Raw genomic sequence first — 27,251 nt, forward strand, 5'->3', positions numbered from 1 at the left:
AGCCCCTCCGTCAGGCAGAGAGAGTGAGAGAGACAGAGAGAAGCAAACAATCAAGCACCGCGCGGGAAACATACTGTATCTTATATCATTGAGGAGTTTTAGTTAATATGTAATACATGCTCCGATTGGGTAGCTTCTAAGCCATCCGCCAATAGCGTCCCCTGTATGAAATCAACTGGGCAAACAAACTGAGGAAGTATGTACCATAAATTAAAAGAAGCATTGTCCACAGAAAGCCGCGAAAAGCCAACGAAAAATCCGTGACATATATTTAGATGTTCTTACATTTAAATTCCGCGATAGAGTGAAGCCGCAAAAGTCGAAGCGCGATATAGCGAGGGATCATTGTAAAGACAAAGTCCGACACAGTCACAGTCACCTAGAGACATCGGCCAACTGGCTCTCTACTACATCCTAGGCATTCTACTGTAGCGTCAATGCTGGGCTGTCTTCTCTGATGACAAACTGATTTCATCCTTTGATTTCAAGGCATCTGGTATCTCAAGTGTCATTCCAAGGAGCAAGAAAACAGCTTGGAGTTAGAGCAATGGCAGCAAGTGTCACAGTAGGATACCCAGAAGAGTAACAGAATAGAGGAGGGATAGTAACAGTTTAGAATTACTGTCCTATTTATATTTTTATACAAATACAAACAGAAATGCATCAAAAATCATTTCATAATCAGAAAGCGTTTGAGAAGATGCCACATGATATGTTGGGCATCAAACTGAAAAAAGTGGGAGTTCAGGGTGTTGTTTGTAGATGGACGCAAAATTCACTCAGACACAGGAAGCAGCGGGTGATGATCCAAGGAATCAAGAACTCAGAATTGCCTGATATTAAGAGTAGTGTCCCTCCGGGGTCAGTGCTAGGGCCACTGCTGTTTTTGATTTATATAAGTGATTTGGATAGGAATATAAGTAATAAGCTGGTTAAGTTTGCAGATGATACCAAGATAGGTGGAGTGACAGATAATCTACAGTGAATCATTGCAGAGGGACTTGGATAGCATACAGGCTTGGGCAGATTTGTAGCAGATGAAATTTAATGTTAGTAAATGTAAAATATTACATGTAAGAAGTAAAAATGTGAAGTTTAAATACACAATGGGATGTCTGAGAATCGAGAGTACACCTTATAAGAAGGATTTTTTAAGTTATCGACTTCCCGACAGTGTTCAGAAGCCATAAAGAAGGCTAACAGAATGTCAGGTTATAAAGCGCCTTGATGTGTGGAGTACAAGTCACAGGAGGTTCTGCTCCATCTTTATAACACACTGGTGAGGCCTCATCTGGAGTACTGGGTGCAGGTTTGGTCTCCAGGCTACAAAAAGGACATAGCAGCACTAGAAAAGGTCCAAAGAAGAACGACCAGGCTGATTCAGGGACTACAGGGGATGAGTTATGAGGAAAGATTCAAAGAACTGAGCCTTTACAAGTTTAAGCAAAAGGAGATTAAGAGGAGACATGAGGCATGTGTTTACAGTTATGAGGGAATTAGTCCAGTGGATCATGACTGTTAGTTTAAAACGAGTTCATGAAGAGCATGGGGACGCAGTTGGAAACTTGTTAAGGGTAAATTTTGCACAAACATTAGGAAAAATTTCTATACACAGAGAACCACAGACACATGGAATAAGCTACCAAGTAGCATGGTAGACAGCAGGACTTTAGGGACTAATAAAACTCAACTTGCTGTTTTTTTAGGAGAATTAAGTGGATAGGACTGGCAAGCTTTGTCGGGCTGAATGGCCTGTTCTCTTCTAGATTGTTGTAACATTATAATGCTCTAATTATGCACAGCTAATCAGCAGCTCCAGTCAGGGTATGCTACACTAAAGTGCTGAGTCGTCAGCATGGATTTAATTAAATTCTGAGAACAAAGGGTCCTTTCTTATATAAGCATGCAGTTCATTCCACAGCTTTTGTCAACCCTTGGATTCTTTAATTGGCTGTTATTTTGAGATCTTAATGTGAACTCTAGTTTGTAGGTAATGATAGGTTTAGATAAGAAAGCAGGGCCTTGGCCTTATGAAGCTTTATACTGTAAGGAGGAGGATTTTGAAATCAATGCTAAGCTTACCTGGAAGCCAGTTTAAAGAATTAAGAACTGGGGTGTTAAGATCATACTTTCTACTTCTTGTAATGGTTCTTGCCATAGCATTTTGAAATTACTGGAAGCTGCATAAAGAATCATTTGAATGACCAGTGAATAATGCATTTCAATAGCCTGTACTATTAGAAATAAGTATGTTAATTAATTTCTCTCTATTGTCCTATTATGTTAACAGCCTGAACTTTTGTGTATTTTCCGTTTCCTTGTTGGTTTTGTTCTTTTTAATTTTTTTTTCATGTTCCTGTTTAATTTCTGATAGACGTGTTTATTGTTTAGTATTGCTTTGGTGTATCATCATTGTTCTTCAATACTGTGTGTTCTTTGGGTGAGACGCCAGGAATTGGGACCGCCATCACATCACAGCTGAGGGACCACCCCCCACCTTTATAAACTGGTGGATCATGGAATATGTATCCAGCAGGGGGCATTAGCTTCCTTGGAATGAGTTGTTTTGTAATTGTGGAGTGTTAAATAACCCAAAAGTATATAGATAGAATATGAAAAGGCGATACCCCTCCCTTAGTGATACGGCGGTAAGATATCACATAGGAGAAATAACTTAGCTTTGTTTAATGATGGCTTATGCTGCATAACAGACAAAGGAAGCTGTCATGCATGCGCGAGTAGGAGGCCGCGGACGGATCTTAAACCGCTTTGAAAGACATTCGCCGGCGGGGAGTGGCGGGGTATTATCCTTTCTCCTTTGTCTTCCAGAAAAAGAGACGCTCCGCCATCATAGCCTGCCCGCAGTACGTTCACTTCCACCCTTCCTCCGCCATCTTTCCTGACGTCAGCAGTCCCGTCCTCCCTCACAGTTCCTTTCCAGCATTCCTCCACTTCCGGCCCTTCCTTTATAAAATGGCCGCCGACCCTCTGAAAGGCGTCGCGCATATGAACTGTTTTGTTTATATTTTGACCTGTTCTTTTATTGAAATATTGTGGATTGTCTGCAATATACGGGGCCGGATAAACCCCAAACCTTTATATTGTCTATTGCTTCTTTTACAAAGCTAATGGCAAAACCCAATTCGGGAGTGGGATCCCGATGTGTAGAGTCTGCCATTTTCACCATTGCAGTGGACGGATTTTCAGGATCGGATGGCGTTATCTCCCTTCAAAGGTGTGCCGGGCAATATTGCAAGGCTTTATACTCTTTCTTCACGTGCCGTCCTCCATTTAGGTGAATCATGCAATTCCAAACAAGGCAAAAGAGGATACCGTTTCATGACGACTTTGACAGACAACAAATAACATATTAACAGTCCTTAGTCTGACTGCACGTTTCCAGTTGTCTCCATCTGTCTTATATTATAATGTTTGCCTAGCAGTCTTATATGGAGAACCCTTGTGCTCGGTGTCAGCTATGCATGTGAGTAGAAAACGGCCAGATTTACAGTATAAGATATATTTGCACAGAGTACAGTCAAATATTAAACTTATGCTTATTACAGAGTATTGTTTGGAGTTAGTCCTCTACTTATCCTTCTTGATCTGACAGCTGCTTTTGACACGATAGACCATCGCATTCTCCTTCATCGCCTGCAATACACTATTGGACTTTCTGGAAATGTTCTTAACTGGTTTACATCGTACCTGACTGGTAGAACTGAGTACATTGCCTTGGGTAGCGCAAAATCCTATACCCACAATGTTACTTGTGGTGCCCCACAGGGCTCTGTTTTGGGCCCTATTCTCTTCAACATCTATATGCTTCCCCTTGGAACTGTCATTGGCAGACATGGTTTATCCTTCCATTATTATGCTGATGACACTCAGCTTTACCCCAGGACTACTCCCACCTCCTCTAATGCTCCTCTGCCAATATCTACTTTGACTACCTGCTTGGAGGAGATAAAGGCATGGATGAGGCTTAACTTTCTATAGTTGAATAGATCCAAAACAGAAGCCATCTTAGTTGGCACACCACATCATCTTCATCTTCATTCTTCTATCATTACTGGTATTACATTCTCTGGTCAAAACATTCCTCTTTCTATACCTGTCACTAATTTGGGCGTTAAGATGGATTCTCAACTCACTTTTGACACCCATATTAAATATCTTTGTAAATCTTCTTTTTATCATCTCAAGAACATCGCTAAACTCCGCACTATACTTACTCTGGCGGATTCAGAGAGGCTTATTCATGCCTTTGTCTCCTCCAGGTTGGACTATTGCAATGCGCTTTTTATCGGGATTCCTGGTAAGAGTATCCAGTATATTCAGAACTGTGCTGCCAGAATTCTGACGAGGGTGCGAAAGTATGACCACATCACTCCTGTTTTGAAAACCCTTCATTGGCTCCCTGTTTCACTTCTGAGTATAAGGTTTCCCTCCTTACTCATCAGTGTATTTATGGGCATGCCCCCCATTATTACAGGAACTCCTTACCTGTCATTCTTCTTCACGTACCCTCCGCTCTGTAGAGATTAACACTCTTCAAGTTCCCAGAACTAAGCTCAGCAGCATGGGTGACAGGGCCTTTTCTTCTGTGGCGCCGAGACTGTGGAACGCCCTCTCGGATTACCTGAGAGCCCCACAGTCGATTGATGTTTTTAAACAAGATTTAAAAACGTATATTTTTAGAAAGATATTTTATTATTGAAGTATTTTTTTTATTACTTTATTTTACTCTGTAGCACTTTGAGATTGTTTATATAAAGCGCAGTATAAATAAAATTTATTATTATTATTATTTATTATTGTTTGATTCTCCCATTATGTGGATATCCTGTTCTGCTGCTTGGATTCGGATACTGGTTTCCTGACTTGGCCTTGTTTGCTTTGGGTTGTCTTCTCAGACGTACTCTTTTTGCCCAACTTATTTATTTTCTCATTGTCTGCTTATTTTGATTACTTTTTTGGTAATAAATTGCTTATTTTTTAGAAATGACTGTTTTTGACTGATGCCAGAGGTGTGACAGTTCTTCTCCCTTGAAGGACATACTCTCTCATTTTGAACTTTTAAAGTTTGATTTTGAACTCCTAAAGCCAGCTGCCCATTTTTTAGGCCTGTGTAGACTGCAGCCTGAAGGTAACACTTGGGGGTTGGCTTACATGGGCTGAGCCTTTTCTGGGATGGCAGGTGAGAGTCTTGACCTGCTTTGTGGTTCATTTTGGAGACCTCAACACCCCTTTTACCAAGTCAGTGACTCCAGAACACAACAAAATCATGTTTAGAAACCATCTTAATGTTTAAATATTTTTAAGATGGAAAAAACAGGTCTTAGATAGTGTTGCAATGTGTTTTTTAAAAGACGTGCAGTGGAACCTCGTGACCCGAGGTAATTTCCCTCTTAGGATAGTATGTAAATACTATTAATCCGTTCCGGGCAGTACGAACTGTATGTAAATATTTTTTTTTTAAAGATTTTTAATCACAAAAATAGTTAATTATGCCATAGAATGCACAGTTTAATAGTAAACTACATATAAAAACATTGAATAACACAGAAAACCTTGAACAGAGAAAAGTAACATTGCAGGAGTTCACGCTATAGCCTTACGAACCACTCGCTGTAAATACTTTTTTTAATAAACAACCAAGAAAAGTAACATTGCATGAGTCGAGTTCTGGCATGAAGAAAGTGAGCAGGAAGATGGGTGGAGAGGAAATTAAAGTTTTGAGGTAGAGTCCCTCTGCACGATGCACGTCTGACCGAGAACAATGTACTACAGGGAGAGACTGAACACGTGCGTAAATCGCCGGCGCATATGAACCGGAAGGGAAATGAAATAGAGCACAAAGAGTTCACAGCGAATGCACAGGGAGAGACTGAACACGTGCGTAAATCACCGGCGTGTACGAACCCGGATGGGAGACCAAATAGAGCACAAAGAGTTCACAGCGAATGCGCAGGGAGAGACTGAACATGTGCGTAAATCACCGGCGCATATGAACCGGATGGGAGACCAAATAGAGCACAAAGAGTTCACAGCGAATGCGCAGGGAGAGACTGAACACGTGCGTAAATCACTGGCGTGTACGAACCCGGAAGGGAAACGAAATAGTGCACAAAGAGTTCACAGCGAAAGCACACACGTCTGACCGAGAACAATGCAACAAGTGCGGAAATCATTGGCGCGTACAAACCGGAAGGGGAAACTTGCTTGTTTGTCAACCGATTGTGTGGTCGTGAATAGATGCAAAAGTTTGCCCAACTTTTTGTTCGTAACCCGATTTGTACGTGTTCAGAGATGTTCGTGAACCGAGGTTCCACTGTACTGGTGTCAAGAGAACTCCAAGTTCAGTAAAACTAATGTGTGAACCAAGTGAGTTAACAAGTGACACAGCATCCCCCAGTATATAACATTTCTGCTTTTTGTGTATTCAAAGACAAGCAGTTTTTACCCATCCACTCTTTTAATTCATTAACTCTTCAATCATTGATGTTGTTTTTTTTCCTTAACTGTTTTAACTTGTGTTCTTATTTACTTCACCAAATATAAAGAAGGGAGAGAAAGAAAAACATCTTTTTTTTAATATTTCAGGATATGAATCAAGAGGCTGCAGTGACTCTGAGGAGTCATCAGAAGTGGACTCATCTCAGGATTTACTGTCTGACGTTGACAATATGCAAACAAAAGGTGGCCCAGGGGCCATTTCTAAAGAGAAAGGATCAGATAACCTGCCTCTCTGCGATAGATTAGATGCAAAAGATAGCTCCCAGCACGACAGTGAAGACAGTGTGGTTGATAACAGCATTTCAGAAGCATCTGATTCTGGCAGAGCTGAAAGCCGAGAGGACAGCCGTTTGAAATTAAGTTTTTCCAGTGACTCAATGGATGCTTTGGAAGAGGATGACCTTGTGGCATGTTCTTCAAGCAGCACAGAGTTTTATCAGATTCCCCATCCCTATTCAGAAAGCACAACACACCCTGAAAAAGCTGAACTGAATGAATCTGTAACACAGGGTACGAGGTCATGCGATCATGACAGTGCGGTCTCTTTACATAAGCACATTCTGAAGGGTGAAGTCTTGATGGATGACATGCGACTACCGAGTGAACACTTGACTCCAAGTGAGAATACGTCCAACAGCCTTACGTCTGACTGCGTGTTTACTTTCAGTGAGAACACCATGCAGTATTACAACTTGTGTGCAAACGTCACGCCAGACAGCGCTACTGACAAACACTTTTTTGGCCGAGCTGGGAGGAACACCATTTCTGAAACGGCACCTCCTACCAAATGCCGGGAAAGTACCCTCGGCATCTTAGAGAATAATGTCATTCTGGATCCACCACCAGGCTTTGGAGACAGCAGTTCGGATGAGGAGTTCTTTGATGCACCTGAGAGGCTGACACCGATGGCCACTTGGCCTGGGCATGTGGTTTTTCAGAATTTAAGTGAGTATATCATGAGATTGCATGGTTTCTTCTGGGCTTGAGAGTGACTGATACTAAAAAGAAGCAGGAGAATTGATAGAATTCTTATAATAAAGCTTGGGAGAGGATATGGAAGAAAATGTGTTTAATTTAAAGTCCAGCATGTGCCAGCTACATCTATAAAGATCATTAATGATCTTTCTACCCCAACTTTACCATTTTTAGATATCAGTCTTCCAGGACTTGAAAACTCTCTCTATTACAAGCCAATACTGTATATTAACCCTCTTACCTTGTCTACAGCTCCTTCCATCCCTGGCATACTAACAATTCTCAAACTTTTCCACAGTTCCTTAGATTTCTTCACCACTGCAGTGACGAGGATGACATTTGTAATGAAGCCCTGAGAATGAGGAGTTTCTTCATTGGTAGAGGATACCCTTCTCATATTGTGAACAGGACCCTGAATCAAGCCAGGAGTAGACCTGTTAACACCCTCTCTAACAGGAACCCCAAAAATGAATACTTAAATTCATTATTCATAAATAAATACTGTGGGGTACAGCCCAAACACAGACAGGTAGACATGATGTTTTGCACCAACACACGTTTATTTACACTATTTATATACAATAAAGTGAGCACAACCCAGTGCCGCTGCACCAATCACCCCTTTAAGTCCAGGCCTCACAGTCCAATGCCTTTCTCTCAGTTCCGCCTACACTCCTCTCCTCCAAGACTTTGTCCTTCTTCCACCTGACTCTAGCCGTCAAATGGAGGGAGGCAGCCCCTTATATCCACACCCGGACGAGCTCCAGGTGCTTCCCGACGCTCTCCTGTGTGGCGGAAGTGCCGGCTGCGCACCCGGAAGCACTCCGGGTGTCCCCGTTCCTCTTCCTCCCAGCACTTCCGGGTGTGGCGGAAGTGCTGAGGTTCAGAGCTCTCTGGGCTTTGGGACGCCCCCTGAAGATAACCATGGGCCCCTAGAGGGTTGGGCTTCAAAACTCTGTACCCGTGGTCCTCAAAGCAACCAGGGCGGTCGCCCCCACATGGTCTGGGGAAGGCTCAAGCCCTCCTCCGGTCCTCCTGGGCGTCCCGGCTGGGTTGCCACCCCAGCCATCTCCCACAATACTTAAATCCTTAGGAACTTACCTAGATGACAATCTTAACTGGAATACAAATACAAAAAAATTATTCTCTAAATGCAACCAACGCTTATTTCTCCTCCATGAACTCAAACTATTTAAAGTAGACAAGGACCTCATGTTGTCCTTTTATCGCAGTATGATCCAGTCTGTCGTCATTTTTAGTTTCATTGCCTGGTTTAATAGTCTGAAAACTAAAACTCAAAAAAGCTCCAGCAGATTACGAAGTTTTGCAGCTAAAGTTATTGGGGCTGATGGAGATGATTTGACTAGTGTGTGTGTGTCAGAGGGCAATGTTAAAGAAACTGGAAATCATCCCAACTGATGACAGTCATCCATTACATGTAGAACTGAAGCTCAGTAAATCAGGAAGGAAAGTCGCTTTGAAAACCAACAAAAATCGCTCCAGGAACTCCTTTCTTCCTAGTGCCATACGACTTTTCAATAAGAAATATTGGAGATAATGATTAAGGTTTTGATATATAACCTGTAACCTTTTTTTTTTGGTGTAAATATGCGTTATCTAACTGCTTTACCTTAACCTTTCTTATTTCTGTTTCTCTTTTTTATTTCATTCTGTCTATTAGATGCAACTAAGAAGGCAAATGTCATGTTTTCTTGTGTAAACATGACTAAATAAAGAAACCTTAAACCTTAAGCCTTAACCTTAATTCTGCAGGTTCTCCCATCCCACTCTAACCCTCTATTTCTCCCACGGGTCATTAAGCACAATTTCCTCATTTTGCAGACCAATCTTTCAACAGGAGTTTTTTTTTCCTAACCATCCGCTGATCTCCTGTTGAACGCCTAACTTACGCAAACATCTAGTGTGGGGCTCACTTCACAGGGGAGAGCCACATTTTTCACCAGGGCCTATGAGCTGTAACAGAAGCTGCCGTGTCACTATGTCACTAACAATATCCTTGTATCCAGTCACTTTGGTAAATTCAATATTAAATAACGGGCCTCTTGCCGGCCTAAAAATCTGATTTGCTGCATTTCTTATAGGACGTGTCCACCCTTCTACATAGGTGGAACACGGAGACGGCTTGGAGATCATTTCAAGGAGCACCTTCGTGCTGTTAAAACCAAAGACCTTCCAAAGCCTGTTGCAGAACACTTCGCAGCCCTTGGTCATTGCTACATTGATCTCTCTGTGTGTGTTCTTTCACAGCACTTCAAAGACACTTTCCAAAGAAAAACAGAAGAAACTAAGCTCATTCTCATCCTTGGATCATATTTCTCTAGGTCTTAATGACCAGCTAACTTGTTAATCTTTCTGTTCACATTCTCTAATGGCATCTTTTCCCTCTCATACTCTCATTTTTTCTCCTATCATCTGCCCTAGCTTTGTTTCCTTCTTGCCCAACCTATATGTCACCTTCTCCTTCCGTTTCATTTGTACACCTGGAGAAGACTATGCAGATGAAACATTGTGTCCTTTACCTTTTTCCATTTCAGTGTGGAAATAACTTTTAACCTTTTTAACTTTTAATACAGAGTATTAGGGGTAAATGCATCCCACTTGTACAGCTTAGTTTCTCATTGACTGGAAAATCCGATCTCTTGAAGACAGCAAACACCAAAAAACCATGTCACAAAAAAGTACAAAAAATTTAAAAATATGAATATCTATATATCATTGTAACTATAACTGTTGTGTATTTAATTTCTATACTTACAGTGGAACCTCGGGTCATGAACGTCTTGGACCACGTACTAATCGGGTTACAACCAAACTTTTGCATCTGTTCACAACCACACACTCGGGTGACGAACAAGCCAGTTTCCCTTCCGGTTTGTACGCACTGATGATTTCCGCATGTGTTCAGTCTCTCCCTGGATATTGTTCTCGGTCAGACGTGCGTGCAATGTTAGTTTTCTTGGTTGTTTATGGTTAGTTTTTGTATAAATTAAGGATTTTTCAATTTCATTACGAGCGATTCGTAAGGTTGTAGCGTTACCTCTTGCAATGTTAGTTTTCTTGGTTGTTTATGGTTAGTTTTTGTATAAATTAAGAAAAAAAAAGTGTTTACAGCGAGCGGTTCGTAAGGTTGTAGCGTGAACTCTAGTTTTCTCTGTTCAAGGTTTTCTCAGTGTTATTCAAACGTTTTCCATTACACTGTGCATTCTATGGTATAATTAACTATTTTTGTGCTTAAAAATCTTTAAAAACATATATTTACATACAGTTCGTACGGTCCGTAACGGATCCATTGTATTTACATACAATCCTATGGGGGAAATTAGTTCAGGTCACGACCAAATCGGGTTGAGTTTTGAAATGAATTACGGTCCTGACTCGAGGTTCCACTGTACTTGCAATCACCATATTACATACTTCTTTTTTTAATATTTTCAATTTTTTTCAGCCAGTAGTTTATGGTGCATGCTGATGCCAATAGGAGTGCCAACGGAGGTGCAGCTTCCCATGGCAGATCATTGTCTTGTGCAGAGTTGGCATGCTCTTCCTATGTCTCTAAAAGTGTGTAGGGAGATTTCATGTTCCTTGACACTACTAATGCTACTACCTGCCAACAGTTGCAGACAGAAACCTGATCGTACATTGAACAAAGTAATTTAATTACAGTAATGATTCATTTTTCATAATCCCCTTTCACACAAAATACATAAATCATTCTTCTTACTTCCAGAAGTGTCAATGAGTGTAAAACTTAGAGTTTAGGGAATATAATAAAGTGATTATGATCAGTTTTAGGAAACTTCATTTTCTCATTACATTGGGCAATGGAGATTTTGCTTACTGAACACCACTTGGATTGTGACCACTAAGGGGGCATTGCTGCTCCCCAAACCCCAGAGACAACCTCAGAGATACAAGTCTCGTTTTAAATAAAACACCTTTCCAAAAGGCTTCAAAAGTGGCATAGGCACAATACAGTTTTTCTTCTCTCTCTTTTCTTCTCCTCCATTCCTCCCAGGCACGCATGGTCTGTCCTCCACGCCTGACTCCAACTTGCTTGGATGAGGTCATGCGGCTTCTTTTATCTTGGACCCGGGAGTATATCCGGTGCTAGGACATAGCCAGACAGAAGCACGTCCGGGTCTATCAGAAGTCCCATAAAGCAGGGATTATTAATTCCATCAGCTTTCCCTGGTGGCCCAAATGGAACCCAAAAGGGCTACCCCATGGGACTACAGGTCCCAGTATGCTGTCTGTCTGGGAATCCTAACCTAATGGTGTAATCTAGTGTATTGGTGGACTCTGTCAGGACTACAGGCCATCTCCCCTTGTCCTTATGTGACACTGGCCTCCCAGCTGGGTATTGTTCTTCAGTCCAATCCTGCCAGGGTGCCAGCATGCCCGCATCTGTACTGGCATCTTCTGCCACCGTCCTGGCAATAGGAAGGGAATGCCCTGCAACTCTTTTTGCCCATTTGCCACCTGGCTCCATGCCATCTATTACAGGATGTATCTTATGGATCTTGTCCTCCTGATCACAAATATCACCTTTAAATTTTCATATCACCTACCATTTTGTTGTAATCTCCTATTTTTATGACTTCTCAAATTATAAGTATAAATTGTAAAAGAATAAAGTGAAGGGTTAGGGTACCTTGCTGCAAAATCCTTTTTAATGCAAAAAAATGCAACAAGAAAGAACAAAACAAACGACACTATTGTAGGTCAAAAAAGACAGTCGCCTCTGGTGACAAGCTCTATTGCACTCAGCAGTGGGTCCAAGGCCGAGTTTAAACTTCACGTGACGTGTGCTCCAGTGGGCGCTATTGCTACACAAGCGTTTTACTGTTCATACTTTCGCAGGTACTTTACGTAAATCTGGAGGATTCCACCAGGTGGCAGTGCAAGATATCATCACGGCGACAATACGTTTGGCTTCACTGTGTTGTGAATTGCCTGAAACATCCATTAAATTCCGAGGACACCTTGCCACAATATCTCTGGAAAGGATGTTTAATGATTACACCCATCAATCCAGGGATGCACCCAATCCAGCTAGCATTGGGTATGAGAGAGAGATGATCCCTGGACGGGGCATCAGCTCATTGCAAGATGATCACAAGCACTCACATACACTAGTGTCATTTTAGCATCACCAATCTCCATCTTCATGTCTTTGGAAGGAAGCTGAAGCCCACCAGGAAATCATGCAAACTCTAGCCAGGGAAAACCAGGGACATGACTCCTTACTGCGAGACAGCAGTGCTACCCCTCCACCACTGTGTGTAATTATTCAATATTTAAAGGAAGTTAACAGTTTATCTGTAAAATGTAACATACATATTTTAATGCATTTCATCATGACAGTGATATCAAGTATAAATCTAAGGATTCTAAATGTGCAGAGAGCTGGAATATCAGAAATGTAAAGTGTTCTGTGTGGCAATTGCTGCTGTCAGTTCAGGAGGAACCCCCAGAAGCACATAGCGATTAACAACGGGGTCGGTTTTAAGATGACGTTTACGACGGTCTCCTTTAACGATAAAGTAAACTACGAGGATAAAGTGGACATTTCGAGATTAAAGCCGAAATTTCCACTTTAATCACAAAATAGACATTTTCACTGTGTCCCTAACTTTTTTTAGCTCTTTGGCTCAAATATGCCGCCGTACATTCTGATGCTGTTGTGAAGGTACGAAGAAAACAAAAAAGATCGCACAGAAGATGGTAAGTGAGACTTTTAAAAAGTATTGTGTCATTACGATGGGGAATATGGAACGCCTGAATATAAAAGCACCATGAATACATTTGTATGTCGCCATTTTGCTTCACCACATCAAACCATTCATCAAACATCGAAGCAGACACATTAATCCTGGAGAATCTTCAAAGCAGCTTTCTGTCACATGTAGATATTAAACAGAGAGTCAGACGTCACATTCCGACTTAATCACACTGCACCCCCCGACTTTTTGCTGGTTCTGCAACTCGCGCACACATCACGTTAATTTCTGAGCTCAAAGGACGAGTCAAATGAATGCTGGGAACACGTGACAGCCATGATGCATGTGCATACGTGATCTGGGTATTGTCACACACGTGTGTTTAGGAGGCAACTAAAGGGCTTGTATATATGTAATTCCATGCCGGACCAGGGGGTGGCGAAGTGCACTAATTCTCTCTCTTGATCTCTTACAGACCATTCTAGGGAAATCCCGCCCGGCTCTGGGGCAGCCAACGATGTCACTTCTGGTTCCGGTCCTGATGACATCACTTCCTTTAATGGCCTTTAAAGCTGCCATCTTGTTAATACTAAATCAGTTCTGTTTTGGACTGAGTTGTGTGAACATGGACTTGATTCTGAATGAGTTTTGCAGCCGGGAACAATTATACGGGCTGCTGCCCCAAACCTTCGCAATGTCTTGTGGTCATTATTGTTACAGCATAAAGTATAAACAAGCTCTTAGGCTGCATATTATTGGATAAAATGTGTGGTCTTTATGTTTAACTATTCACACCTTCCTAATATTCTGCTGTATATTGCAAACAAGATTATGAATCGCCATTTCTCTGTCAAGTGAGAACGTTGGACATTTTAATCAATTTATGTTTTTAAATATTTTTCACAGGTGGCAAAGAAAACGTCAGTAGCACAATACATCTCAGTGACATTGGAATTGAAGTCAGTGAGCTGGATAAAGGGGAAGAAATGGAAAATGAGGCGAATGTAGAGCCTCATACACTTTTAGATGATGCAGATTACACCTCATGGGGGTCTGTTTCTGAAAGCAGAAGTCACCTCAACAATTGTGCGAAGGAAACCCCAACCATCTCTTCTGTGAGCAACCTGGAGAATGAGCCTACACTGCTGGAGAACAAATCCATCACTCATCTTGCATGTCCAAGGACTTCTACAAACAAGACGTTCTCTTCTAGCCTGATGGAAATGGAACCGGACACCATGGAAACTAAGTTGGTAACTGAAACTCTGAACAGGATCTCACCTGTCAAGGCTATCCGCTGTAGATCTAATCCAGAAAAAACAGAAGGTAGAACCCTGGATAGTGATGTTTCTCAAAACAGCAAAAAGGAAGTTTGCCATGATGCTAACCATGAGGCCAGAGAGATCAGTGAAGAGCAAAGCCACTATAAGATGGTTACATTACAAATGGAAGAAGTGCAATCAAGCCATCTCTCAGTGCCTGGTTTGGATAGTAAACATGCTGAGGACCATCTGCCCCAGCTTCCTGCTGAAACTGGTACACATCTGAACTGTTATATAAATCCCAGTAGTGATGGCTTTGAAGAAACGGCGTCGGACAGTGCCACAAGACATTTGCAGTCAACTTCTATTGAAAACATTTCCATCAACAGCACAAAAAGGGGAATTTCAGTTAGTCAAGAATGTCTTTTACTGCTGGGTTTAGGAGGTTTAGTACCTAGAAGAAGCCCAACATTTTCCAGCCATAAGGACTTAAGCTTAAATTTTACCGGCTTATCTGGAGTTGTGAGTCATCTGTCCACTTCGACCTTGAGAACTAAAATCCAGAGTCTGCCTTTGTACTTATCACAATCTCATGACTCAATTAAATGCCATTTGCCAGAAACCCAACTGGTCGCTAATGAGCAAGAATTTGGTACCTTCAGAAGCAGCTACACATTTTCCTTCACAAACAACACATCTCATCCATTGGCTGCAACCGGCTCAACTCCTTGTTTGTCGACTTTTCAGCCATTTTATAAAAAAGCAGACCCTTGTTTATCATCCTTAGTGCAGGTAGAACATGAATCTAGTCCATTGGTAGAGTTACTGTCAAAGTCAAAAGCCTTTAATGATGACAATGGCTTGGAGTATGTGTCAAAACCAGGACAATCGGAAGCCTTACAGTATTCACTAAATGCGGAGACAACAGTGATCAGGCCCAAAGGGTTAAGTGGGACATGTGGCTGTGAGACAATATACACCCAGTGCTTCACTGGTTCCAAAAATGTATTTATGGAGGAAAAGTCTCATCTGGAGTATTCAAGTAAAAACTTCACACCCTTAACAATTCCACCCTTACGCAGAAGTCATCTTAACGGAGAGCTCATTCCTTTGTTTTCACAAGTTGATCAACAAGATCAGCAATCCAGCTCGAGTTTCCATTCATCTCAAGTAAACCACATATTAAAGCCACTTATGGACAAGGTGTATTCTAATCCAGAAGGTTTTAGTCTTTTGCATGGTGACATCTCAAAGTTGCTCAGTGTGCTAGATCAAAACTCCGAAAGCAGGAGTCAACATCGTAAGGAAGCGTGCAGGCTTCTGTTCTCGCGTAACAAACAGTTACTCATGGATGAGTCAAGAAAGCTAATGTCCAGCTGTCAGAAGGTCATCCGAGCGGATCAGAGTGAAGAAGAGATGCTACAGTCGCTTTCGGAGAGCTTCCACCTTCTGGTTCGCCTGATGTCTGTCTGTTTATGGTTGACAGACTGTGCACAGTGTAGGAGGATCCACTGTGAAGTTCTGGGTAGCGTAAGAAATGTTGTTGTCACATACAAAGAGTTTGTGCAGTCGGCTGAGAAAGCTTGTGGCAGAAACTGCCAGGATTTTGCAATAAAGCTCCTTGCCCGCCAATGTACCACACTTACAGCAGGACTCTTTTGCTTGACACAGTTGCTAAGGCCACTGCCCTGACTTTACATGTAAAAAAGACTTTCAATTTATGTTTAATGTTAAAGTCACTAACTTGCTTCGATTAAAAACATTAACAACATAAGCATAATAAGATAAATGTGGAAGAAGATCTTTCAGTTCATGCACGCTCAATTCAGATTTGTTTCACTTTTCTTCCTCTACTTTTTGCACTTTTTATTATCCATATAAATGACAAAACCCTTCAACTATATTCCATTTACATTTGTTTATTTATTTATTTAAGAAATCAAAAAGTGAAAATGCAAAATACATTGCACAATTCAGTCATATACTTTCAGAATCCACTAATTCCGGCTCAGGATTGTGAGAAATTGGAGACTCTTTTGTCATTAACAACTGCAAGCCTACCAGGGCAGTCCATCGCAACATACAGCCACTCACACCAGTTAATGTGACGCACACCACTCTGGGATGTGGAGAGGACCAATGCAGACACAGACAGAACAAACAAACTCCTTCAGACCACTGTGTCATCCCTTTTTGTACAATTCTTATCTGGGCCGGTGTGATAAATAATGCAACCTGAGGCAAAGCACATTTTTGAACTTGTAATATATCCTTAATTAGCTGTCTCCCGCGGAACTGCCCATGTAGTAGTGAAACAGGACAAACTTTAAAAATCAATAAAAAAAATGTAATTGTGGCCAAGCGGCAGGGAGGTACGCTCGAACATAAAACTGAAAGCCACTGTATCTGATCGCGTTCAGCTCTGACGGAAGAGCATCCCACTCATGCAGATGAAGAGCATGTGGCCGCGATATCTCTGGTAATCAGCAGCTACCCTCTAAAACACACATAGCTCTGATCTCTTTCTCAAAAACGTCAAACGTTACTCCTTAACAATCTCTAAATGATAATGTCTGTTGAACAAACAGGTATCGCTAGCTAAGCAGAGACGAGGTACACTCCAACACATGATGAGAGGTAGACCGACTCGAACAGAGACTGGCACGTGAGTAAGGAGGGCCCCATCACCCTCCCTTCGGCTCGCAGCCTCACTCTCAGATTCACACATAAAAATTGGTACTGCAAGCAAACTATGACAGTGCGATGAGAGAAGTCGCAAAATCAACTGGAATATTCAAGCAAATTATAGGAAAAACCCAACTTACGTTGGATTTTATATACTGTATATATAGATAGATATGGCTCAATATACCTAGTCTTCATACCAGAGTACTTCTACAAAATAATATATTCTCAAAAAAAATAGAAAAATAATAAACAATATTCGTTTCAGGAAAAAAAATGTACGAAAATAAAAATGATTAGATTAAAAACGAAAGAACGAGATCGCGAATACAAGCGGCTGAAATGAGTTTCCTCCGCAGGGTGTCTGGGCTTTCCCTTAAAGATAGGGTGAGAAGCTCAGTCATCCGGGAGGGGCTCAGAGTAGAGCCGCTGCTCCTCCGCATCGAGAGGAGTCAGATGAGGTGGCTCGGGCATCTGATCAGGATGCCTCCTGGGCGCCTCCCTGGTGAGGTGTTCCGGGCACGTCCAACCGGGAGGAGGCCCCGGGGAAGACCCAGGACACGCTGGAGGGACTATGTCTCCCGGCTGGCCTGGTAACGCCTTGGGATTCTCCCGGAAGAGCTAGAAGAAGTGGCCGGGGAGAGGGAAGTCTGGGCCTCTCTGCTTAAGCTGCTGCCCCCGCAACCCGACCTCGGATAAGCGGAAGAGGATGGATGGATGGATGGATAGATTAAAAACAATAAATCACCCAAAGTTGGCATTAAAAATAACAAAATGCAACAAATTTAACATTTAACAGACCTGCAACTTTCACCTTAGTAACATTCCATAATAAAATTTAACAAAATAACAATGAATATACAGTGGTACCTTGGTATACGTTCGCTTTGGAATAAGTCCAACTTTGTATATGTCCTGTTTGGATGCGAAACATTTTGCTTGGTATACGACCTTTGTTTGTAATATGACTCGCGTGCTAGAACACCGCGCTACCCTTGTTTACCTATCTTGAGACAAAGCCACGACTGCCCACAAGTGTCAGTACGCCAGTTGCTAGCATTCAGTGAACAACCTGCGCTATAACTCTCTGTGAATTTTCACGGATTAAGGATGTATAACGAGGTACCACTGTATACATACAATATGATATATAGAAAAATTAATGCCAATATCAGGTGCTGGGTGGTTCTGACGGATTCGAATTTGACATATTCGTCAGTGACCATTTTTTACCATAACAATTTCCTGAAAATTTGCTGTGCGGCCAGCTTTTTTTTTTTTTCTTAGTGACCCTTGATGCTTTGTGAGGCCAGTATGGCATCACAGAGCTATACCAGCCATGTTGGATGGTCATGTCACTTCCCAATCTGCGCTACTTGCCCAGTTTGCATTGTGTGTGTGCAAAAATGTCATGCATGAGTTCTGTAAACATAGCTTACACTTTACGGTGCCGCCTGATCTGCTTTATGTGAGTAAATTACGGCACATACACATGTATGTAATGTCACTACCCAATCAGTACTCCAGCTGGATTTGCAACCTACATGCATTTAAAAATAAAAACAAAAGACTTGCAGTATTTTTGTTTGAAGGATACATTAACTGACTATAATGAGAATTTAATTTAAAAAACATTATTTTTGTTCATAGATTCATTGTATGCTTGTGCCGTTACTTCTGGATTAAGCATGTTATGTAGCGCAGATCGGGTAGTGACAGAGACAGTTCCCCGAGTATATAACGCTGATCTCTTGTATCACATACTCTGTGGGTGTTAGTCATACAGTAGTTATAGGAGCTTTGGAGACACAGAGAGAGAGAGAAATAAAGGACTCTGTGTATAATTTTATCTCTGGCAGAGCGGCTCAGCTAACATTTGTGGTCACAGTAATTGGTCCAGTAAAGTTGGCAGGCGCTTCCCAAGCCCTCAGGGACACTTAAAAGACCATTGCACCGTTATAACCCACTCAAAACTAGTTCCGTTTCTCTTTCCCCACTGCCGAGTTCAACAAAATTCCTGAACATTTCTGCATTTTAAGGCCAAATGAATTCAGTAGGGTTCGCTCGTCACTACTGCCAACGTGTAACTTCAAAATGCACATATAGTGTTTTGATTCTAGGAGGCTTACTGTGTGGTGAAATAGTATGAATTTCATTTCTGGGACATCTGAAACTTTTAAAATGAAAATCTTTTTAAAAGTAGTATATAAATGAGGTATTTGTTATGGGTATAATTCTTACAGTTCATATTCAACTCTCATTTTTTGTGTCATTATTTTGCAATGTTAAAAATAATTCTGTTGTATGAAAATGCTGCCCTTATCAAAGTGCCACTTGTGGCGAGCCACTTGCTGCCTCATCTCATGCGCTGGTCCTGATTTTTATACTTTTCCAAGCAACAGGCAGGTCAAGTGACTTGCAAGGGATCTACCATTGAGTGCACGACTAGAACTAAATTTACAATCTAATGTCTGTCAGCCTGTGGTGGACTGGCGCCCTGCCCAGGGTTTGTTTCCTGCCTTGCGCCCTGTGTTGGCTCCAGCAGACCCTGTAGTTAAGATATAGTGGGTTGGATAATGGATGGATGGATGGACGGATGTCTGTCAGCCTAATGCCACAGCCACTAGAGGGCCACACCATTTTGTTTTTCACAATAACTTCACTGTTGAGACTAATATAAAACAGAAGCACACACATGGCACAGAAATGGTTGCAAGTGATTGTGGATTAAACTTTCTGGTAATTACATGAATTATAGTAGAGAAATCAGCTCATAACATTCACCCATTTAGAAACAAATGGGGTCTTTAATCAAGTGTGTAGTAAATATCACATCATGACAATTACCTTCATGTCATTTTAGAGCATTAGAACAATCTGGACGAGGGCAGGCCATTCAACCCAACAAAGTTTGCAGTTCCTATCCACTTAATTCTTTCAAGATAACATCAAGTCGAGTTTTGAAGCTCCCTAAAGTCCTACTGTCTACCACACTACTTGGTCACTTACTTCATGTGTCTGGCCGACGTGTGAAGAAAAACTTCCTAATGTTTGTGCGAAATTTACTCTTAACACGATGCAAATCAACTGTTTACATCTGAAAGGTTAATCAAGGATAATATGCAGTTAAAAGGGAGGGCTTTATTATTTAAATCTGATTGAAATCCGCATGAATTGTAACGATCCTGGTAAATTTAAAAATATTTAAGAATGCATAGCATGTCTAAAGAGTGTTATAGCAGAGGAGCTGATGTGACATTTCTTGTAATGTGTTTATGTAACACATGTGTCTGTGTTTTTACGTCATTACTGTAAAGTAGAAACTTCAGGAAAACTCAGTCTGAAAACAGTTTTGCTTGATATGAATGCCGTAATATGTAAAATGAATGTAAATGATATAAAGATGTATACTTTGTGTTAAGACTAATATGACATTGGACTTTATATATTTATATATATTTATTTATTTAGCTAATGGTTTTATCCAAAGCAACTTACACATCACAAAGACATAGGACAACTGTTTCCAAATACCAATACACATATGTGCATTACTTGTAAAAATGCTTGTCAAAGAAATGTCTCCAGAGCAATGGATACTCCTCAGACAAGGTACATTGTTATGAAATGCAACTTTATAAATAATAATTTTTATCTTTTTGTCTAGTGTATCATTTTAGCTTACTATAAACAGTGTTCTGCGGTGGGCTGGCGCCCTGCCCGGGGTTTGTTTCCTGCCTTGCGCCCTGTGTTGGCTGGGATTGGCTCCAGCAGACCCCCGTGACCCTTTAGTTAGGATATAGCGATTTGGATAATGGATGGATGGATGGATAAACAGTGTTAATGCATGAAAGGTGTTGGGTTGGTTCATATGGTCTAGTGCTTCATTTCTGGACTCTGTGATGATGGGGCATGCGCTTCCGTCAAGCCATCTATCAATTTATTTATACAATACAATACAATACAATTTATTTTTGTATAGCCCAAAATCACACAAGAATAGCCGCAATGGGCTTTAACAGACCCTGCCTCTTGACAGCCCCCCCAGCCTTGACTCTCTAAGAAGACAAGGAAGAACTCCCAAAAAGAAAAAGCCTTTTAGGGAATAAAAATGGAAGCAATCTTGGGAAAGGCAGTTCAAAAAGAGACCCCTTTCTAGGTAGGTTGGGCGTGCAGTGGGTGGCAAAAAGAAAGGGGGGGGGGTCAACAGAATAAAATACAGAAAACAGAACACAAGTAATTCTCAATACAGTATAAAAATAAAAATATTACAAGTACGGAGCAGAATTTAACAGTAGATGATATCACATAATAGGATTTGGATTTGTTCAGAGTCCTGGGGATCTCAGCCATCAAGCTGCCTCCCCCTATTGGCCATTCCACAGCTGAGACAGCCAATCGGATGAAAGGACTCCTCTACCCCACGACTCCTGCGATCCACCATCAGGGATGACTTTACCTTAGGCAGGCAAAACAACCTGGCAGGTGGGCCGTGGCACCGAGTGCCACATTTGAGTACCATGAAGAGAAACAGAATAGGTGAGGGTTAGTAACAAATTCTAACTATCATGATACTTATGTTTTAGTGCTGATGACTGACAACAGAGATGCAGTCTGAACAGTTAATCAGCTGCTCTAGTCAGCTCATCCCTCCAATGCTTGATTCTCTTTTTTCCATTACAGGTTTCTTCACTCATTTCCATGGTAGGAAGTCAGTCGTGGATCTAATGCCAGTCCATTACCAGGCTGCCTTACCAAGACCATAACATACTTGGTATTTCCTTAACCAGTGGATATAAAACCCCAGTAATGTGCGCAGTGGTGTGTTTTACTGTGTTGTTGTGTGGAAAACATAACAGCATGTCACAGTTTTAAAGAACTGGCTGCTTTCCTCTGCAGTGATGTGAACTTCTTCTTCTTCTTCCTCTTCATATTTCCCCACTTCTATGCCGGGATGATGTTTTATAGGTTTGGCAGGGGTATGAATAGTGTAGGTATTTTTATCTGGTCATATTCAGAGAGACTGTGTTTGTGGGGATTGACAGTTAAGGCGGGTGGGGAGTCACGTCATCATCTCCCTCCCATTCATCTCATTTCGCTCTGAGCTGAGCTCATGGCTAACGCCGTCTTCGAAGCAACCGTCACACTGCCACCAAATACTCACAGAAAAATCCATGAGTTTACTCAGATGTTAATTAAGTTTCAACACATGCAGTTCCACTACTTACAAAAGGTCACATTGACAATCGTGTTACGTTATTTTTAAAATCTTTCCTTTTCTTAGCACAAGCACAGCTGAGAAGCTTCATGCATGTGCTCCATAACGTTTAAAAATAATGCATATGTTACGTTATTATTAAAATGTTTCCTTTTCTTTTTCATTACTTCTTTAACACACTACTTCTCCGCTGCGAGGCGCGGGTATTTTGCTATATATATATATATAATATATGAATGACCTCCAAAGAGCGCTGAGACTTTTGATATCATGAACGTGTCTGCAAAAACTGGGCGCTCCACTAAAGCCTCATGTCTCCTACTAATGATGGAATCGGAGCGGGACCATTAATCTGACTCCAATGTATTGCTTTTGGTCTACAAGACCAACTTTATCTTTTTGAAATAAATTACTGTAACATTCGAGTTAGCATGACTAACTATTGTTTGCAAACCTTTGGTTCATATAACCTTGGAACGCAACACAACTATGGCTTAACAGTCGCTTTGTATCTGAAACCTCAGAGGTTAATTCTTCTTCTTCTTTGTCTTTCAGCTGCTCCCATTAGGGGTTGCCACAGTGGATCATCTTTTTCCAATAAACCTCAGAGGTTAATGTGTGCTTCATAATAAAACCTCAGGGGCTACGTAGCTATCTTAGCGTGTATTACATAAATAATAGTTCATATGCAACCTTAGAGGCTAAGCGCCATTCCTGAGCGTGTATTTCAGAATAAAAACCTGAGAAGCTGGGCAGCTGAACTTAATGTGTGTTACATTTAATTCAGAGCCAAACTTTTAAAGAACACTCACCAAACAGGAATATAACAACTGCAAGATGGTGGCTGAATTCCTGTGTGTTTTCCTAGTTAAAAGGAGTGATAGCCTTTCAGCATTAAATGCAGTGATACCAGGCAGGTAACCAGTACAGTAATTGATAATGCATTAATAGCAAATTCCAAATCATACACAGTAACAAAATGAAATAAATTGATAAAAAATTGTAAAAATAAGGAATGCTAGAAGTGCACAACGTGCACTCCTGAAGACAAAGATACTGATCGCCTCTTTTAACATTTGAAATTTATCCTCATATACCTCGAAAAGCTAAAAACAGTCTGAGATCAAAACTCATCCAATGAGATAATGTATGGCCGTCAAATCTTCTGAAGAGCAGAACTCAATTTAATTTTTTTTTTTTTTCAAAAGATACAAACAGGGGGAGAAAAAGGCTGACATTTCAAATGTCATAAAACCCACAGCTTTAACCTGGGAAAACATACCTGGGGTCTGCTGCATTAATATGCATAATTAATATACAAAACTTTACAAAGTTATAACAACAAACACATATCTTTCTCCAAATAGTCCAGAAAGATACAGCATAACATGATGCTGACAGCACTACATACAATGAACTTTTAAATTATTTTTTAAACAGGACAGCAGTGAGACCAGCTATGTTATATGGTTTGGAGACGGTGGCACTGACCAGAAAGCAGGAGACAGATCTGGAGGTGGCAGAGTTAAAGATGATAAGATTTGTGTTGGGTGTAACGAGGATGGATAGGATTAGAAATGAGTACATTAGAGGGTCAGCTCAGATTGGATGGTTTGGAGACAAAGTCAGGGAGGTGAGATTGCGTTGGTTTAGACATTTGCAGAAGAGAGATGCTGAGTATATTGGGAGAAGGATGTTAAGGATAGAGCTGCCAGGGAAGAGGAAAAGAGGAAGACCTAAGAGAAGGTTTATGGATGTGGTGAGAGAGGACATGGAGGTGACGGGTATAGCAGAACAAGATGACGAGGAGAAGAAGAGATGGAACAAGATGATCCGCTGTGGCAACCTATAATGGGAGCAGCCAGAAGAAGAAGAAGAAGACGAAGAAGGTGCCAATATTTTCATTATATTTTGCTCAGACAAACAAGATGAACTTAATCGACAGTTCCAGTAATCTATCACTTTAAAACATCTGGTTTACCTCAAACTGTTGATTATCTTATCACTTGGAAACAAAACTTTGACAGCAGGCTGATCAAAGGTGCGTAATATCCCATGTCACAAAGCCCAAGCCATGAAGCCCCACACGGAATTTTAATATAAATATGGCTTGAAAGAATAGGAGAGAAGGAGAAGAAACAGCAACAACAAAAAGGATGTCAGATGTGGGTGAAGGTGACATCAGAAGGGGAGATCAAGACAACCGGTTCATCTGACCATCAATTAAAGCATCTTATGAAGAACACTGATTGCTAGATCAACAGCCACACCAGGACAAACTTCCAATTTTCGACATTCTTCATAACCCTTTTCTAAAGACCATATATATATATATACTAGCAAAATACCCGCGCTTTGCAGCTGAGAAGTAGTGTGTTAAAGAAATAATGAAAAAGAAAAGGAAACATTTTGAAAATAACATAACATGATTGTCAATGTAATTGTTTTGTCATTGATATGAGTGTTGTTGTCATATATATATATATACATATATATATATATACACACACACAGACACACACACACACATATATAAACATATATATACATATATATACTGTATACATATATATACACATATACATACATATATACATATATATATATACATACATATATATATACACACATATATACTATCACACACATATATATGTATATCTATACTAATAAAAGGCAAAGCCCTCACTCACTCACTCACTCACTGACTCATCACTAATTCTCCAACTTCCCGTGTAGGTAGAAGGCTGAAATTTGGCAGGCTCATTCCTTACAGCTTACTTACAAAAGTTGGGCAGGTTTCATTTCGAAATTCTACGCCTAATGGTCATAACTGGAAGGTATTTTTCTCCATTAACTGTAATGGAGTTGAGCTGGAAAGACGTGGGGCGGAGTTTCGTGTGACATCATCACGCCTCCACGTAATCACGTGAACTGACTGTCAACGCAGTGCGTAGAAAACCAGGAAGACCTCCAAAAAGCGCTTAAGAAAACATGCATTATATAATTGAGAAGGCAGCTAAACAATAAGAAGCGAGCGAAGTGACATATACTACCATATTCATGAGTGCTGCTACCTCGAAAGAAAGCAAGGTGTAAACCTAAACTTTAAATTAAGTTCATAGACAGGCTACGCTGGCTTCACATGCCCACAGGTAATGCGGGATACAAGTTTAATGAGAGGACGCAGGATATAAACGAGAGTTTTGATCACTTTGTAACTAAGTTAAAATTGTAGGTGAAGGGGTGTGCTTATGCAAATTCAGAGACTGTGTTTGTGGGGATTGACAGTTAAAGGCGGGTGGGAGTCACGCCATCATCTCCCCTCCCATTCATCTCATTTCGCTCTGAGCTGAGCTCAGGCTAACGCCGTCTTCCGAAGCAACTTCGTCAGACTGCCACCAAATACTCACAGAAAAATCCACAAGTTAATACACACGCTGTCTCTAGAGTTTCTCCACACTGAATCCTCCAGGCACTACTTACAAAAGGTCACATTGACAATCGTGTTACGTTATTTTTAAAATCTTTCCTTTTCTTAGCACAAGCACAGCTGAGAAGCTTCATGCATGTGCTCCATAACGCGCTAAAAATAATGCATTTAATCACACTTTGCATTACAAGCAAAGGGAGCTTTTGTCAATGCATGATTTCCTGGTACACCGATTACATTGATCAGCGCATCCCGATTCATTTTACCCTCGCACCACCTTAGTTTGAGAAGAAGTATGAAAAATATGAGGTTAACACAGAAAACAGATCACCAATTCAAGCTTTATGAATAATCGATTCGCCATCAATAATTGTTTTGGTAAAGCCATCCTCCTTCCATTTTATAATTTTTCCGCCACTAGCCATGATTAAATGAACGGTAAAAAAGTAAGAGCAAAGCGAGGGTGACTTATTTAGGCAGGCATATATATGACAGCAACACTCATGACAATGTCAATCATGTTACGTTATTATTAAAATGTTTCCTTTTCTTTTTCATTACTTCTTTAACACACTACTTCTCCGCTGCGGTAGCGCGGTATTTTGCTATATATATATATATATATGAATGACCTCCAAAGAGCGCTGAGACTTTTGATATCATGAACGTGTCTGCAAAACTGGGGTCTCCTGCCCAGCAAAAGTCGAGCAGCCAGCGCGCGCATAGCTGTGCCGGCCTTTGAGACGCTGACTGCGCTTCTGCCTTAAGTCAAAGTGAGCACTTTTAATTTTTTTCATCCTCCCCCTGCGCTATAGCCCAGACAAGTGCAAACACCGGACCCCTTTTCTACACCACGGCAAAATAATATTAAGGCGATTCACACTTTCTTTTGCGTGATACGATTATGAGGTCCTCAGCTCGGATTATGAAGACACGCACAGGAGTGGAGGACTGACAGTGCCATCACAGCCGATTAATGGCGGGGCGCCTCACCAGTCTACACAAGACCCACCGCGACTGTCCCCAAAAGGCGATCATAACGTCAGCGAACACATCTCTCTATACTATATAAAAGAAAAAGGCAACTTTCCTTTCTTTACACCTTTTTCCTTTTATCCCAAACCAAAGCCTTTCTCTCTTAACACTGCAGAGGACACAAAACTAATTTTCTTTAAATGCCGGTAAGGCACATTACCAGAGGCACAAATTTGAGCGTTCACATAGAAAATGTAATTTCAATGTACCTGTACTTCTTAAAACGTTAATGTTTTACTGTTTAATAACTTATAGACTATAATTTATTATTTTTCCCTTGCACTCAGTGACCAAACCTATACACACACATATAGACACATACAAACATACACACAAGTATATGTATGTATATATATACACACACACACACACATACATACATA

The 27,251-nt window shown here is 41.0% G+C and overlaps 1 protein-coding gene across 1 annotated transcript in view; it reads left to right on the top strand.

Moving 5' to 3' along the window:
* LOC120532237 (FERM and PDZ domain-containing protein 1) overlaps positions 1-17,043 on the top strand; it is a 176,965-nt gene extending 159,922 nt beyond the window's left edge. Inside the window, exons 15-16 of the mRNA XM_039758088.1 lie at positions 6,607-7,464; positions 14,142-17,043. Coding sequence (XP_039614022.1) covers positions 6,607-7,464; positions 14,142-16,189 — 2,906 coding nt within the window. The 3' untranslated portion in view covers positions 16,190-17,043. The remainder of the gene's footprint in view (positions 1-6,606; positions 7,465-14,141) is intronic.
* Positions 17,044-27,251: the final 10,208 nt, after the last annotated feature.

The sequence above is a fragment of the Polypterus senegalus genome, chromosome 7 (assembly GCF_016835505.1).
Source record: "Polypterus senegalus isolate Bchr_013 chromosome 7, ASM1683550v1, whole genome shotgun sequence".
NCBI lineage: Eukaryota > Metazoa > Chordata > Cladistia > Polypteriformes > Polypteridae > Polypterus > Polypterus senegalus.